General features: G+C 40.1%; 2 protein-coding genes across 2 annotated transcripts; one reads left to right on the forward strand and one right to left on the reverse strand.

Moving 5' to 3' along the window:
• Positions 1-6,876: 6,876 nt before the first annotated feature.
• fitm1l (fat storage inducing transmembrane protein 1, like) lies at positions 6,877-9,573 on the forward strand. The gene is made up of 2 exons (XM_064992862.1): positions 6,877-7,775; positions 8,677-9,573. The coding sequence occupies exons 1-2, from the start codon at positions 7,597-7,599 to the stop codon at positions 9,326-9,328; spliced, it is 831 nt and encodes a 276-aa protein (XP_064848934.1). The 5' UTR covers positions 6,877-7,596; the 3' UTR covers positions 9,329-9,573.
• Positions 9,574-11,284: 1,711 nt separating this feature from the next.
• Positions 11,285-15,929, reverse strand: LOC135558763 (tRNA selenocysteine 1-associated protein 1-like). The gene is made up of 9 exons (XM_064992865.1): positions 15,709-15,929; positions 14,883-14,980; positions 14,402-14,501; positions 13,891-13,943; positions 13,555-13,686; positions 12,950-13,069; positions 12,535-12,781; positions 12,343-12,388; positions 11,285-12,165 (listed from the first exon to the last, which is right to left on the reverse strand). The coding sequence occupies exons 1-9, from the start codon at positions 15,742-15,744 to the stop codon at positions 12,023-12,025; spliced, it is 975 nt and encodes a 324-aa protein (XP_064848937.1). The 5' UTR covers positions 15,745-15,929; the 3' UTR covers positions 11,285-12,022.
• Between the last annotated feature and the right edge of the window lie 26 nt (positions 15,930-15,955).

Below are 15,955 nucleotides of genomic sequence, written 5' to 3' on the forward strand. Positions count from 1 at the left end.
AATTGGTAGTAGTTACAGTCTTGTTTAATCACTGCAAATCCCGTACGGACTTGGGAGAGGCGAAGGTCGAGAGCCATGCGTCCTCCGAAACACAACCCAACCTAGCCACACTGCTTCTTGACACAATGCACATCCAACCCGGACTGAGTAGCCGCACACAAGCCTAAAATCTCCATGCGCAATGCCAAGCCTCGGCTGGAGTGATGTAAAGCTTGCTGCCATTGGACTCTGGAACAGTGGAAACATGCTCTTTGAAGTAATGAATCACGCTTCACCATCTGGCAGTCCGATGGACAAATCTAGGTTTGGCAGAAGCCAGGAGAACACAACCTGGCCCAATGTATAGTGCCAACTGAAAAGTTTGGTGGAGGAGGAATAATGGTCAGAAAAAAACTGACTTAGAATTAAATTATAATGAAATGAAAAATGTCTTACTGGCTATAAAGTCATTCAACAATGCCTATTCTATGTGCGCTATTTCAATGCATCCCGTGATTAAATTTCGTTTTTGCTTCGTTTACTTTCGGTTTTGTACACCAGCTTCAAACAACTGGAATTATAATATTTTCGGGTTATGGAAAATATATTTCACAGCGTTTTAAATGGTACAATGATTCTCTACTACTTATTTTGACACATGAACAGAAATTAGGCAAAGTACTTGACTTTTAGCAATGTCGGTGCATTGCTTGTGTTCATTGTTTATTTTATTTATTAAAGCACTCACTCCCTGAACTTGCTTCCCGATCATACAGTACCAGTCAAAAGGTTGGACACCTACTCATTGAATGGTTTTTATTTTATTTTCACTATTTTCTACAATGTAGAATAATAGTGAAGACATCAAAACTATGAATAATACATATGGAATCATGTAGTAACCAAAAAAGTGTTAAACAAAAATATATATTTTTTAAAATATATTTTAGATTTTACATTTTTCAATGTATCCACCCTTTGGCTTGATGACAGTTTTGCACACTCTTGGCATTCTCTCAACCAGTTTTATGAGGAATGCATTTCCAACAGTCATGAAGGAGTTCCTAGATATGCTGAGTACTTGTTGGTAGCTTTTCCTTCACTCTGCGATCCAACTCATCTCAATTGAGTTGAACTGGTCATGGGTGCACCTCAGCCACGCTCAAGGTCCGAAACGATATCATAATTGCCATAGATAAAAAAAGCAATACTGTGCAGCCGTCTTCATCGACCCGGCCAAAGCTTTCGACTCTGTCAATCACTGCATTCTTATCGGCAGACTCATCAGCCTTGGTTTCTCAAATGACTGCCTCGCCTGGTTCACCAACTACTTCTCAGATAGAGTTCAGTATGTCAAATCGGAAGGCCTGTTGTCCGGACCTCTGGCAGTCTCTATGGGGGTGCCACAGGGTTCAATTCTCGGGCTGACTCTTTTCTCTGTATACATCAATGATGTAGGTCTTGCTGCTGGTGATTCTCTGATCCACCTCTACGCAGACGACACCATTCTGTATACTTCTGGCCCTTCTTTGGACACTGTGTTAACAAACCTCCAGACAAGCTTCAATGCCATACAACACTCCTTCCGTGGCCTCCAACTGCTCTTAAATGCAAGTAAAACTAAATGCATGCTCTTCAACCGATCGCTGCCCGCACCTGCCCGCCCATCTAGCATCACTACTCTGGACGGTTCTGACTTAGAATATGTCTACAACTACAAATATCTAGGTGTCTGGTAAGACTGTAAACTCTCCTTCCAGACTCATATCAAACATCTCCAAACCAAAATCAAATCTACAATCGTCTTCCTATTTACCAACAAAGTATCCTTCACTCATGCTGCCAAACATACCCTTGTAAAACTGACTATCCTTCCAATCCTTGACTTTGGCGATGTCAAATACAAAATAGCCTCCGACTCTCTACTCAGCAAATTGGATGTAGTCTATCACAGTGCCATCCGTTTTGTCACCAAAGCCCCATATACTACCCACCTTTCAAAGTTCTTGAGATTTTTCGCATTGACTGATGTCTTAAAGTAATGATGGACTGTCATTTCTCTTTACTTATTTGAGCTGTTCTTGCCATAATATGGACTTAGTCTTTTACCAAATAGAGCTATCTTCTGTATACCACCCGTACCCTACTTTGTCACAACAAAACTGATTGGCTCAAACACATTAAGAAGGAAGAAATTCCACAAATAAACTTTTAACAAGGCACACCTGTTAATTGAAATGCATTCCAGGTGACTACCTCATGAAGCTGGTTGAGAGGATGCCAAGAGTTTGCAAAGCTGTCATCAAAGCAAAGGGCGGCTACTTTGAAGAATCCAAAATCTAAAATATATTTTGATTTGTTTAACCTATTGCGACGAGCAATCCCGTATCCGGGAGCATAATTATAGCCTCAAGCTCATTACCATAACGCAACGTTAACTGTTCATGAAAATCGCAAATGAAATTAAATAAATATATTGGCTCACAAGCTTAGCCTTTTGTTAACAACACTGTCATCTCAGATTTTCAAAAATAGCTTTTCAACCATAGCTACACAAGCATTTGTGTAAGAGTATTGATAGCTAGCATAGCATTAAGCCTAGCATTCAGCAGGCAACATTTTCACAAAAACAAGAAAAGCATTCAAATAAAATCATTTCCCTTTGAAGAACTTCGGATGTTTTCAATGAGGAGACTCTCAGTTAGATAGCAAATGTTCAGTTTTTCCAAAAAGATTATTTGTGTAGGAGAAATCGCTCCGTTTTGTTCATCACGTTTGGCTAAGAAAAAAACCCGTATCCGGGAGCATAATTATAGCCTCAAGCTCATTACCATAACGCAACGTTAACTATTCATGAAAATCGCAAATGAAATTAAATAAATATATTGGCTCACAAGCTTAGCCTTTTGTTAACAACACTGTCATCTCAGATTTTCAAAAAATGCTTTTCAACCATAGTTACACAAGCATTTGTGTAAGAGTATTGATAGCTAGCATAGCATTAAGCCTAGCATTCAGCAGGCAACATTTTCACAAAAACAAGAAAAGCATTCAAATAAAACAATTTACCTTTGAAGAACTTCGGATGTTTTCAATGAGGAGACTCTCAGTTAGATAGCAAATGTTCAGTTTTTCCAAAAAGATTATTTGTGAAGGAGAAATCGCTCCGTTTTGTTCAGAAACGAAAAGAAAAACCACCGAAAATTCAATCATGACAACGCAAACTTTTTTTCCAAATTAACTCCATAATATCGATAGAAACATGGCAAACGTTGTTTAGAATCAATCCTCAATGTGTTTTTCACATATCTTTCGATGATAAATCATTCGGGGCAGTTGACTTTCTCTTCTGAACCAAATGGAAACGTGCATGCACCTGGAGATTACGCAATAGTTTCGACGGAGGACACAGAGCGGACACCTGGTAAATGTAGTCTCTGATGGTCAATTTTCCAATGATATGTCTACAAATACTCACAATGCTGCAAACACCTTGGGGAAACGACAGAAAGTGTAGGCTCATTCCTTGCGCATTCACAGTCATATAAGGAGACATTGGAACACAGCGCCTCCAAAATCTGGCTCACTTCCTGTATGAAATTTCATCTTGGTTTCGCCTGTAGCATTAGTTCTGGGGCACTCACAGACAATATCTTTGCAGTTTTGGAAACGTCAGAGTGTTTTCTTTCCAAAGCTGTCAATTATATGCATAGTCGAGCATCTTTTCGTGACATAATATCTTGTTTAAAACGGGAGCGTTTTTCATCCAAAAATGAAATACTGCCCCCAGAGGGGGGGGGGTAACTTTTTTGGTTACTACATGATTCCATATGTGTTATTTCATAGTTTTGATGTCTTCACTATTATTCTACAATGTAGAAAATAGTCAACATAAACAAAATCCCTGAAATGAGTAGGTGCATCTAAACCTTTGACTGGTACTGTACTTCAGCTGTAACTGGTTCTGTTGCGCTCAATTTTTAGACATAGACTATCTTCTTTTTTAACAATAGCCGGTATAGAAATCAAAACGTCTCTGGTCCTGCAGCATACTAAAAAAGATTCTGCTCAATTCTATGTCATATAAAATTACATAGAATTACATGAAATGCGTTTATAAAAGGCAATTTGTTTCTCAGTCTGCAAATAATATGATCGATTCATACGGTGCTTTTATTATAATGGAGATCTTTGTCCCCTACCCTGGTCTGCGGTGGTCTGCGAATCCACATCTGGCCATGTAATGCTTACAAAAGGAGGAACAGTTTTTAAAACTGCATCTAAGCCTCTGGTCTGTCCTAGGACTAAGGGTAAACATGTTCTTTGCTATATTTTTTCCCCTCAAGGGAAGAAATATATTTTCAATTCAGAGAAGTCCGATTTTCTCAAGGTATTTTTTTATTTTTATTTAACCAGGCAAGTCAGTTAAGAACAAATTCTTATTTTCAATGACGGCCTGGGAACAGTGGGTTTACTGCCTGTTCAGGGGTAGAACGACAGATTTGTACCTTGTCAGCAGGGGGGTTTGAACTTGCAACCTTCCGGTTACTAGTCCAACGCTCTAACCACTAGGCTACCCTGCCGCCCCTCATTATAAGTAATGTACAGTCCCTTAGATTATCATAGTTTCCGTAGGTCTATACTAAAAGGCATATCATGAAAATACGTCCTCTCATCACATAAGCCTACACCTCTAGATTTCAAAGTGCAAAAATATTCAGCAAGAATGCAAGATGAGTGTCTTGTCAACAGTAGATCAAGGTGTGTGTTAAATCACTGATGCTATGAGAGAAGAATGTGCAATGATATTTTGGGAAAGACCAATAGCAAAATGTTTTATTTGGGTAGCTGAGGGGTAGCTTGATCGTTGCGTAGGGGTGCTTGCAATCGATGAGGGTGCTTGCAATCGATGAGGGTGCTTGCAATCGATGGTGTACATGTGTTCAAATTGCATTCTGTCTTGGGAGTGCGAATGGCCCACTGGGCACACACGGGTTGAATCAACATTGTTTCCACATCCCTTCTAGGCTTTTCCCCTGGAGCCTCATGGGCAAAACAGATCTACTACATCCATTGGCCTTAATAAAAAAAATCCAGTGGGAATTTTCCCCCACGAGGAATTTTGTTTCTACAAGTTACAGTGCCTTCAGAAAGTAATCAGACCCCTTGACTTTTTACAAATTTTGTTGTGTTACAAGGTGGTATTAAAATGGATTTAATTGTACTTTTTTAAACAATTTACACAAAATATTCAGTAAGGTCAGAATAGAAGAAAATTTGTAAAACAATTATGAAGGATAAAACACTAATATCTTGATTACGTAAGTATTCAACCCCCTGAGTCAATACAAGTTAGAATCACCTTTGCCAGAGATTACAGCTGTGAGTCTTTCTGGGTAAGTCTCTAAGAGTTTTGCACACCTGGATTTTACAATATTTGCACATTATTTTTTCCATCACAGCCATTAATCTCTAACTGTTTCAAAGTTACTATTGGCCTAATGGTGAAAATTCTGAGCGGTTTCCTTCCTCTCCGGCAACTGAGTTAGGAAGGACGTCTGTATCTTTGTAGTGACTGGGTGTATTGATACACCATTCTAAGTGTAATTAATAACTTCACCATGCTCAACTTATGTGACTCGTTTTTTATTACTGAACTTATTTAGGCTTGCCATAACAAATACTTATTGACTCAAGACATTTCAGCTTTTAATTTTTAATGAATTTACTAAAATTTCTAAAAACATAAATCCACTATGACATTATATAGTATTGTGAGTAGGCCAGTGACACAAAATCTCAATTTAGTCCATTTTAAATCCAGACAAAACAAAATGTGGAAAAGGGGTGTGAATATTCTGAGGGCACTGTACATGCTAGATATAGACTTTCTCTGTATATAGGCAGACAGAGAAAATAGACAGCAGTGAGGGATGTCAGTCAGGAATACTTGAGCTAGAAATGTCAGCATGTGTGTGTGAGAGAGAGAGAGAGAGAGAGAGAGAGAGGGGTGTGTGAGAGAGAGAGAGGGGTGTGAGAGAGAGAGAGAGAGAGAGAGGGGTGAGAGAGAGAGAGAGAGCGAGAGAGAGAGGGAGAGAGAGAGAGGGAGGGAGAGAGGGAGAAGGAGGGAGAGAGAGAGCGAGAGAGAGAAGGGGGGAGAGAGAGAGAGAGAGAGAGAGAAGGGGAGAGAGAGAGAGAGAGAGAAGGGGGAGAGAGAGAGAGACGGGGGGAGAGAGAGAGAGAACAGAAAATAGACAGCAGTGAGGGATGTCAGTCAGGAATACTTGAACTAGAAATGTCAGCGAGAGAGAGAGAGAGAGAGAGAGAGAGAGAGAGAGAGGGAGAGGGAGAGGGAGAGAACAGCTCTAACTGATTGACAGAGACAGGCTTCTAGGCCTACACCAACAGCTGAGTCTAAGAATGGTGGCTGGGCGGGTGTGGATACAGTACACAGGTTATAGATATAAATAGAAGACACATGGAGGGGACATAGTTATTTAGAATTTTACTGACATTTACAGTAGAGTTAAAGAAAACAAAATGAAATCATGGAACTGTGGGCCAACCAATTCAACTGGGACAGTATTTGGGAGCTCTAGCGCTTACTATAATCAAATATCGTTGCACAACTTCACACTTCCCATAATGAGTGGAAAGATATTATAAACAAAGTGCGTACTCAGCATTAATGTAGTCTTTTTTTTGGAATGCACACAAATACCACAATAATCACATTAACACAGTAACACACAATCACATTAACAGTGGGGTACTTGCTGATTCACTCAATACATTCTGTAACCCCTAAAAATGTTGTAAATGTAATGTGACACCTGCAACGGAGGGATTTTCCAAAGGCGAGAACATATGTCCCACTCTGTCGGTGTCGATGAAAGGGTGAATGGGTGGAGTGAGACGGGAGCTGAGGGGATGTGGGACAGAGGAATCTCTAACTTCAGCTCTAACAGTTGGACTTTACGGTTTACTGTATGAGCACAAGGACAACGAACACGCCATTGTGGATTAGCATATTTTTTAATGCTGCATGAGCAAGAGGTGGGCAGTTACCTCAGCAATAACAGGAAGAACAGTGGCAACACGTGGAAGTAAATCCAAAGTGGAAACCTAGTCAAGGTCAGACAAGGCAGGATTAAAATATTCTTCAACTGTGGAAAACTGCAAGATATTGAATAACAAATTAAGTGCAACATTTGTAGAAATGGGATGTACCAACTGTGTTGGATACAGGAGGTGAACAACTGGATTTGTGCACATTCAAATAAGTGAGCTTCTGAAAGTCAGAACGCCTGCTACTTTATTTAAGACATCTACACATGAAGAGTTTCATGTCAAAAACTTGCAGAAGATTGCATCTCGATTGAATTACCAAACCTTTGGATTGATTCAATGAAAAGTGATTTACACCAACTGAAGGTATTGGTTTTGGATTATAACATGCAGAATTGGTCAATCACACGGGCATAGTAAGCAATACAGAAACAACAACCTACAGGATCATTGGATACACACATGAACTATAGGGTATAGTTTTAAAGCCAGAGGAAGAGATAAAAGCTTCATTATTGTTTCAGTTGAGACTAGATTTAGTCAGTTGAGATGTTTCTCAATACCCTTCTGGTGGTCTTGACTGACCTGGCAGCCGGACTCATGGGAAGTGCCAATTTCCGCCGCCATTTTCACCTGTTCTTGTCAGGCCTGATTGTGTTTGGACCTGCCCTGAGCATGTGGGTCTCCCAACACAGCATCTTTGCCAAAAGGACAAATTTTCTTTACAGGTGAGAACTAAGATGGGCCCAAATAACAATGCATGATTGCCTTATTGTTTGTTTCAAGGTATTTTTCTAAAGTACAGCACCTTCAGAAAGTTTTCACACCACCTGACTTTTTACATATTTTGTTGTGTTACAGTCAGAATTTTGAGATTTTGTGACACTGGCCTACACACAATACCCCATCAATTCAAAGTAGAATTATGTTTGTAGACATGTTTACAAATTGATTAAAATGAAAAGCTGAAATGTCTTGAGTCAATAAGTATTCAACCCCTTTGTTATGGTAAGCCTAAATAAGTTATGGGGTAAAAATGTGCTTAACAAGTCCCATAATAAGTTGCATGGACTCACTCTGTGTGCAATAGTAGTGTTTAACATGATTTTTGAATGTCTACCTCATCTCTGGACCCCACACATACAATTATTTGTAAAGGTCCCTAAGTCGAGCAGTGAATTTCAAACACAGTTTCAACCACAAAGACCAAGGTGGTTTTCAAATGCCTCGCAAAAAAGGGCACCTATTGGTAGATGGTGAAGAAAAAAAAGCAAACATTGAATATCCCTTTGAGCATTGTGAAGTTATTATTACACATTGGATGGTGTATCAATACACCCAGTCACTAAAAAGATACAGACGCCTTCCTAACTCAGTTGCAGAAGAGGAAGGAAACTGTGCAGGGATTTCACCATGAGGCCAATGGTGACTTTAAAATAGTTAGTTAGTTTAATGGCTGTGAAAGGTGAAAACTGTGGATGGATCAACAACATTGTAGTTACTCCACAATACTAACCTAAATGACAGAGTGAAAAGAAGGAAGCCTGTACATAATAACAATATTCCAAAACATGCATCCTGTTAATTAAAACTATGTTCCAACCATCTTGTCATTTCTTTACCATTCAGAGCATTCCTGCGCTCAGGCTGGGGATGGACCTGCATCTTCGTCGGCTCCTTTGTCTTCCTCCTTTCCTTCTCAGTGCGCAGATCCCTCGTTCTCTCACTGCGACACCTGTCCAGGCTGGTGGTGGCAGGCGTGCTGTGGGTGGGGTTCCGAAAGCTTCTGGATGTCCTTGAGAACGCCACAGGGAGCTGCTACGAGCCCCTCAGTGCGGTAGATGGCCAGCCCACGGTGGACGGCCAGCCCTTCCTACTACTTCGGGAGGGGGCGAGCAAACAGTTGTGTGTGGGAAACGGCATGCTGTGGCGTGGCTATGAGGTCTCTGAGGACATCTTCTTGCTGTGTCTGTGCTGCCTGCTGGTGGCAGAGGAGACGGCCGTGTTCGGGCCCTACCTGACTCTGGGTGGGCCCTCGGGGGCCCCGCTGCGCCTGCTCTTCCTGTTCTGTGTCACTCTGCTAGGCCTCTGGATGTTCTTGCTTCTCTGCCTGCTGGCTTACTTCCCCGCATTCCCCACACAGATCTTAGGAGGGGCTCTGGGGTGTCTTAGTTGGAGGGGCCTGTATCAGGGCTGGTACCGCCTGGGCCCCAGCTGGTACTGTCCTGGACGACCAGGGGTGGGACTCTTCACCACGAAGGAAGGGGGGAAGCCTGAGTGAAAGAATGAGAGGAATGGTTATAGGCATAAACACACCTCATTAAACTTAGAAACGAAGCTAATGAATATGATGTATTTTTCAGGAACGAATTAGGGGCTAATCAAACCCTGTACCGAATTTTAAGTCATTTTAACTGACGTCAACTATCATAAAGTTATTGTACTTGATAAGAAATATTTGTTTGTGAACTTGTCTACAAGCAGTTTTATGATAAATAAAATTCTTCATACAATTCGATGGCTGCCTTTCAGACCTCAGGTGCCATCATTTTGCAAATGTACATGCATTTCAATATGGTATTAACTAGGCCTCGAACACATTGTTACAGTGCATCTGACCATACAGCATTCATTACATAATGCTGTATCGTTTTGATTATGCATCTTTGACAGTGCAGGACATGTACAGTTGAAGTTGGAAGTTTACATACACTTAGGTTGGAGTCATTAAAACTAGTTTTTCAACCACTCCACAAATTTTTTGTTGACAAACTATAGTTTTGGCAAGTCGGTTAGGACATCTACTTTGTCTATGACACAAGTAATTCTTCCAACAATTGTTTACAGATTAATTCATTGTATCACAATTCCAGTGGGTCAGAAGTTAACATACACTAAGTTGACTGTGCCTTTACACAGCTTGGAAAATTCCAGAAAATGATATCATGGCTTTAGAAGCTTCTGATATACCAAATGACATAATGAGTCAATTGGAGGTGTACCTTTGGATGTATTTCAAGGCCTACCTTCCAACTCAGTGCCTCTTCGCTTGACATCATGGGAAAATCAAAAGAAATCAGCCAAGACCTCAGAAAGAAAATTGTAGACCTCCACAAGTCTGGTTCATCCTTGGGGGCAATGTCCAAACACCTGAAGGTACCACGTTCATCTGTACAAACAATAGTGCGCAAGTATAAACACCATGGAACCAGGCAGCCATCATAATGCTCAGGAAGGAGCCGCGTTCTATCTCCTAGAGATGAACGTATTTTGGTGTGAAAAGTACAAATCAATACGAGAATAAAAGCAAAGGACCTTGTGAAGATGCTGGAGGAAACAGGTACAAAAGTATCTATATCCACAGTCAAACGAGTCCTATATCAACATAACCTTTAAGGCCGCTCAGCAAGGAAGATGCCACTGCTCCAAAACCAGCATAAAAAAGCCAGACTACGGTTTGCAACTGCACATGGTGACAAAGATCCTACATTTTGGAGAAATGTCCTTTGGTCTGATGAAACAAAAATAGAACTGTTTGGCCATAATGACCATCGTTATGTTTGGAGGAAAAAGGGAGAGGCTTGCAAGCTGAAAAACACCATCCCAGTCAGGGGTGGCATCATGTTGTGGGGGTGCTTGGCTGCAGGAGGGACTGGTGGACTTCACAAAATAGATGGCATCATGAGGTCGGAAAATTATATGAATATATTGAAGCAACATCTCAAGACAGTCAGGAAGTTAAAGGTTGGTCGCAAATTGGTCTTCCAAATGGACAATGACCCCAAGCATACCTCCAAAATTGAGGAAAAATGGCTAAGGACAACAAAGACAAGGTATTGGAGTGGCCATCACAAAGCCCTGACCTCAATCCCATGGTAAATTTGTTGGAAGAACTGAAAAAGCGTGTGCGAGCAAGGAGGCCGACAAACCTGACTCCGTTACACCAGCACTGTGAGGAGGAACGGGCCAAAATTCACCCAACTTATTGTGGAAATCTACCCAAAATGTTTGACCCTATTTAAACACTGGGAATGTGATGAAAGAAATAACATCTGAAATAAATCATTCTCTCTATTATTCAGACATTTCACATTCTTATAATAAAGTGGTGATCCTAACTGACCTAAAACAGGGAATTATTACAAGGATTAAATGTTGGCATTTGTGAAAAACTTTAAAATGTATTTGGCTAAGGTGTATGTAAACTTCCGACTTCAACTGTAGGTAAGAAGGAAAATTAATTAATTGTGATTTTATTCAAATCAGATCAAATGTGTTGAATGAAAATGTTAAACTTTGCATAAACACCACTTTTCCATGTCAAATTACAATTGGATAATACAGTCTACTACTGTACTTAAACAACTTCAACATCTTGTTATTTTCCCCGCCAAGTCAGCTTTAATAATACAATTATTTCAAAAGCTACAGGCACAAAAAAAAAGCTGACATGAATTACAAGTCTAAGACAAAGAGACAAGTTGTATAACATGAAAATGACAGGTAAATGCATTTTTTTTTTAAAGAAACCCACAGATTAAGCTAAAGTAAAGGAGAGATGCAAGCTTTTGAAATACAAGCTTAAATGTAAGTTTCTCATTTTTGAAAAATAGAGTTAGACCAACATTTCTTTACATTTTCTTTCTGAAGACAAGATGGTACCCAAAACAGTGTGAAATAAAAAACTAAGTGTCTGGGAGATGACGAACATTGATTACTTGATATAATCAAATTAAAATGGAAGAATCAAGTTTCAGCAACAAAAAAAAGGATCTAATAATAATAATCTAGAGAGACAGAAAAAAATAAGCAAAAGACGTGGACAATATATACAAATGGCCAATAATGTAGCTCAGAAACATAATGCGTCTCTACTGGTGATTATTTTTTTTAAACAACGCTGACATTTTCTGTGTGACTGCTCTTTTGGAGAAAATACACTTCATACTAAATTCATAGGACAAGTTGAAACAGATCAGGAAGTGGAAAAAGGAGGGATTTTTGAAGTGATGGTATCCAGTGGCTGCCAGTGACAGTTCATTAGTGAATCATAGAGCTCCTCACTCCCCTCCATGTATTCTTTGTTCAGTGCATCCACATCCAGGTGAGGATTGGGTTCTGGCAGGGAAGAGAGGGGAATGAAGAAGAGTAAATAAGTCAAGAAACCAAGGGTTTTGAATGCAACCGAGTCAGGCAATGGTAACAATACATTTAAAAGGAAGAACAAGAAAGACCTTATATCTGAAACACATTGCATTTTCCTTTAGTGCATGTGAAAGTATAGTGAAGAGTTACCTTCTGCTGCCTCTTCTTCAGGCTCATCTGTGGACTCCTGTGTTTGCTAATGTGAAAAACAAGACAACACAAATGAATCATTGTGAACACCTGTTAGCATGAAAACCATTTTTAGACAGATTTCATTGGATTAAGGGACAGGTTATGGGAAATGATGAGGAAAGATCCCAGGAGCATGTAAGGAAGCCTTACCTCTGAGGAAGTCTGCATGTCTGTGGGCATGGGGGGCATGCCGATGGGAGGTGGGGGTCCCATCATCCCATGGGGGCCTGGAGGGGGGTACCCTCCGTAGGGACCGTACCCACCATAGTTGTAGCTGTTGTACTGGTCATAGCCCCACTGAGGGTAGTAATTCTGGTTGGGTTGTTGATAGTATGGCTGTTGGTAATTGTTGTGGTAGGAGTTGTGGTTCTGGTTGTTATAGCTGTTCATTTTATGGCTAAAAAGCAAGGAAACAGGAACAATTTATGTTAGGAGCAGTGGATGTCAAGTTAGGAGGACAATCACACATAGTATATCAACTTTCAACAAAGACAGACCAGCATTACACTAATTGACCCTAATAAAGTATAATTTCTACACTTATTTCAGAAGATTAGAACCATACCTCTTGTTCACAGCTATGCTGATCCTGATTGGTTTCGTCCCCAGGCCTGAAGCATTCTGACACTCATCGATGGCTTTCTTCTGTTCGTTCTCATCTTCAAACTTGATGAAGCCATAACCTCTGCGAGAGCAAGCAAAATGCTAAAACCCTGAGCACACATTCTGTCCGAACTCGCCGTATCATGCTAATCAAATGCGTAATTAATTCGAAAAACAAAAATGGTATGGTAGAACTGAAACTTGTTGTTTTACTTTTAATATGAAGTAGCATCACTTCAATTGTGAGTTGCTCTTGCTTACCCTACATGGGGAAAACAATAGTTTTAGCATAAATGTCAGAAACAAACTTTTCCAGTATTTTGGGGGAAATATACCAGTGGTAAACAGTGGTGAAGATACCCAACACAGTAGAATATATACACACACATCCAATGTAATAAGAATTGTTAGTGAAACAATTGTCTATTGTTAAAACGCCATGAGCTTTTACAAGGAATTTAAAATGTAATGAAATGTCAGATTAATTCAAATTGTGTTCAAAAGCAGGTGGTGCATAACTAGCCTCACCAAAAAACATGAATGTATAAGTCTGTTCAGCACACATACCTGGAGTTACCATACTGATCAGAGACCACTTTGCCTCCTTTGCAGGAAGGGTACTTCTTCAAGAAGAACTGATGAAGCTGGTAGTCGTCCACCTCTGAAGACAGATCTCCCACAAAAACGGAAAATTCCGGGCTGAGGTTGCATAAAAGACAGACACAGAGAGAGGGATTACGAAGGTGAACCAACACCAAACCATCTAGCGGTTTCTTTCGCACAATCTTTTTTTTTCTGGAGATAGAAAATATCACACAGAACAGTGTGATATACTGCGGGTTCCAACAACAGTTCCAACAACAGAATCATGCATCAAATGAGGAAGAAAGTAAAACAGCTTACCCAGCCTCTGGCCGTTTCCCGTAAGTTGCATAGTTTAACTTAAACTTTCTGGGCTATACAGGAAGAAAGAACGAGCAATCAAGCACCTTCAAAGACAAATGCATGTAGTAAGGACATATATTGCTGGAAAATAAAGAGTATATTATTAGAGAAGAACATTTTATTTGGTTTACATACCTCCACCACCCAGAACAGGCTTTATTCCATTCGTCAGTTAGTTCCTAACAGAGTTTATTCACCAGCTTTAAACAAAGTCAACTTACAAACAGCCTCAACCACCTTCATCAGGAAGAAAACGGAGCTCAGTAACTTCGCAGTAATGTAAATCTGAGATACTGTATTCCGTTCCATCAACCTCAAATTAAGGTGGGGGCCAATGCTAGCGAAGCTCCGCTATCAACAACACATTTGAAACTAAAACTAGAGGGTGGTTGTCCGCTAATACATATTGAGTAAGTTGTTCAAATGAACTATGAATTTTAGAAGTGTCAAGCTTATGATGAGTGCTCACCGGATTTGATCCAGGAACTAGCTTCCCATTCAGTTGGTGAACGCATCGGTCAACGCTGGTTTCGTCTGCCATTTCCACAAAGCAATAGCCCGCTGAACCACTGTAGAACAAGAGATTGTATTAGTGCCAACAGTGTGATACAACAACATTTTAGAAACGGGACAGAAACCCCCAATGTGGGGTAATAAATATTGCATTTTGAAATTACAGTATCAATTCACAGCTCTGTGGTAAGTAAACCAAGTACATCCCTAAAATGACAACAGGAAGTTCTAGAACAACTGACATTTAAGGTTAGGATAGCCTGGCATTGTAGCTGATAGGGTTAAATTACTCATAATGTATTGTAATTACTGACTGATTCTAATTTGGGAAAGTAGTTGCTCGATATATAGCCTACATAAAATAGTGTGGACTATTTAAAAACAAGGAAACACATGGCATTACTTGACTACATTACACAGAGGTGTGATGAACGTACCCTGTTACTCTGTGGGTAATGATCTTAACACCATACGCCGTCTCGCCCATAGTGCTGAAGGCTTGTTTGATGAAATTCTCATCCATGTATGGGTCCAGCTTTGAAAAAGATGGTGTAGAGTTATCTGTCTGTAAGATATACACTTGCAAATATCCCATTCATATCCATGAAATATAAATCTGGCTACAGTACAAGCCAGGAAATAGAGAATAGTCATTGAAGGCCTGGTTAGGTTAGGCATAATGTAAGCAGTGTGGTTAAAGTTAGGTTTAAAATGTTGCTATAATTATGACTTTGTGGCTGTGGTAACTAGTGACGACCAAACATTTGTTGAACGTAATTCAATTCGTCAGACACTTCCTTCACCATGGAGTGGAGTTTAGTCAGCTATGATAACTAGTGACAACCCAAATGTTTAAACAAATGTCTGCTTGGGCTCAGGAGTAGCTGTAAACACGTTAGACTATTACCAAAGACAGGTTTAGAAACTCTTGATATTATTAGGTCCTCTACTACTAGGCCCAGCCAGGGCAGCGAGCTAGCCAAACTGTCGGGATTCGGAAACATTACTTTTGAGAAGTTAACACATTTTAATTCGATACCTAATACATCACTGGCTGTATCTCTTGTCCTGTTTTTAAATGAACGTCCACATAACCATACAGATTATACAATTCACATCACAACAATTGGGGAATTTAGCTAGCTGACGTTAGCAAGCTAGATAACGTTACTAGATAGCTAGTCTCCTGTAGCTAAAGTTGCTGGCTAAAACGTTTGCCTTCAGTCAGTTAATAACAAGACGATTAAAACAGAGCGAACGTACATCACCCATCCAAAGGCTCGTCATTCTGTTGAACATATTGGTGGTTTATTTTCGGGGTGTAATCCTACAAACACGAATATGTAGCTACTAGGTAAATTTTATAAATTGATAGCTCTTCCTGCTGAAACTGGTGCTACTGAAATCAAAGATGGTGAAGACCACGCCTCCGGAAATTCGGTTAGCTAAATAAATGGACTAGCAAGAATAGACACATCTTGAATTCATTTCCGCATTAGATTATGTAGGC

This window comes from Oncorhynchus masou, chromosome 17 (genome assembly GCF_036934945.1).
Source record: "Oncorhynchus masou masou isolate Uvic2021 chromosome 17, UVic_Omas_1.1, whole genome shotgun sequence".
In the NCBI taxonomy this organism is placed as follows: domain Eukaryota; kingdom Metazoa; phylum Chordata; class Actinopteri; order Salmoniformes; family Salmonidae; genus Oncorhynchus; species Oncorhynchus masou.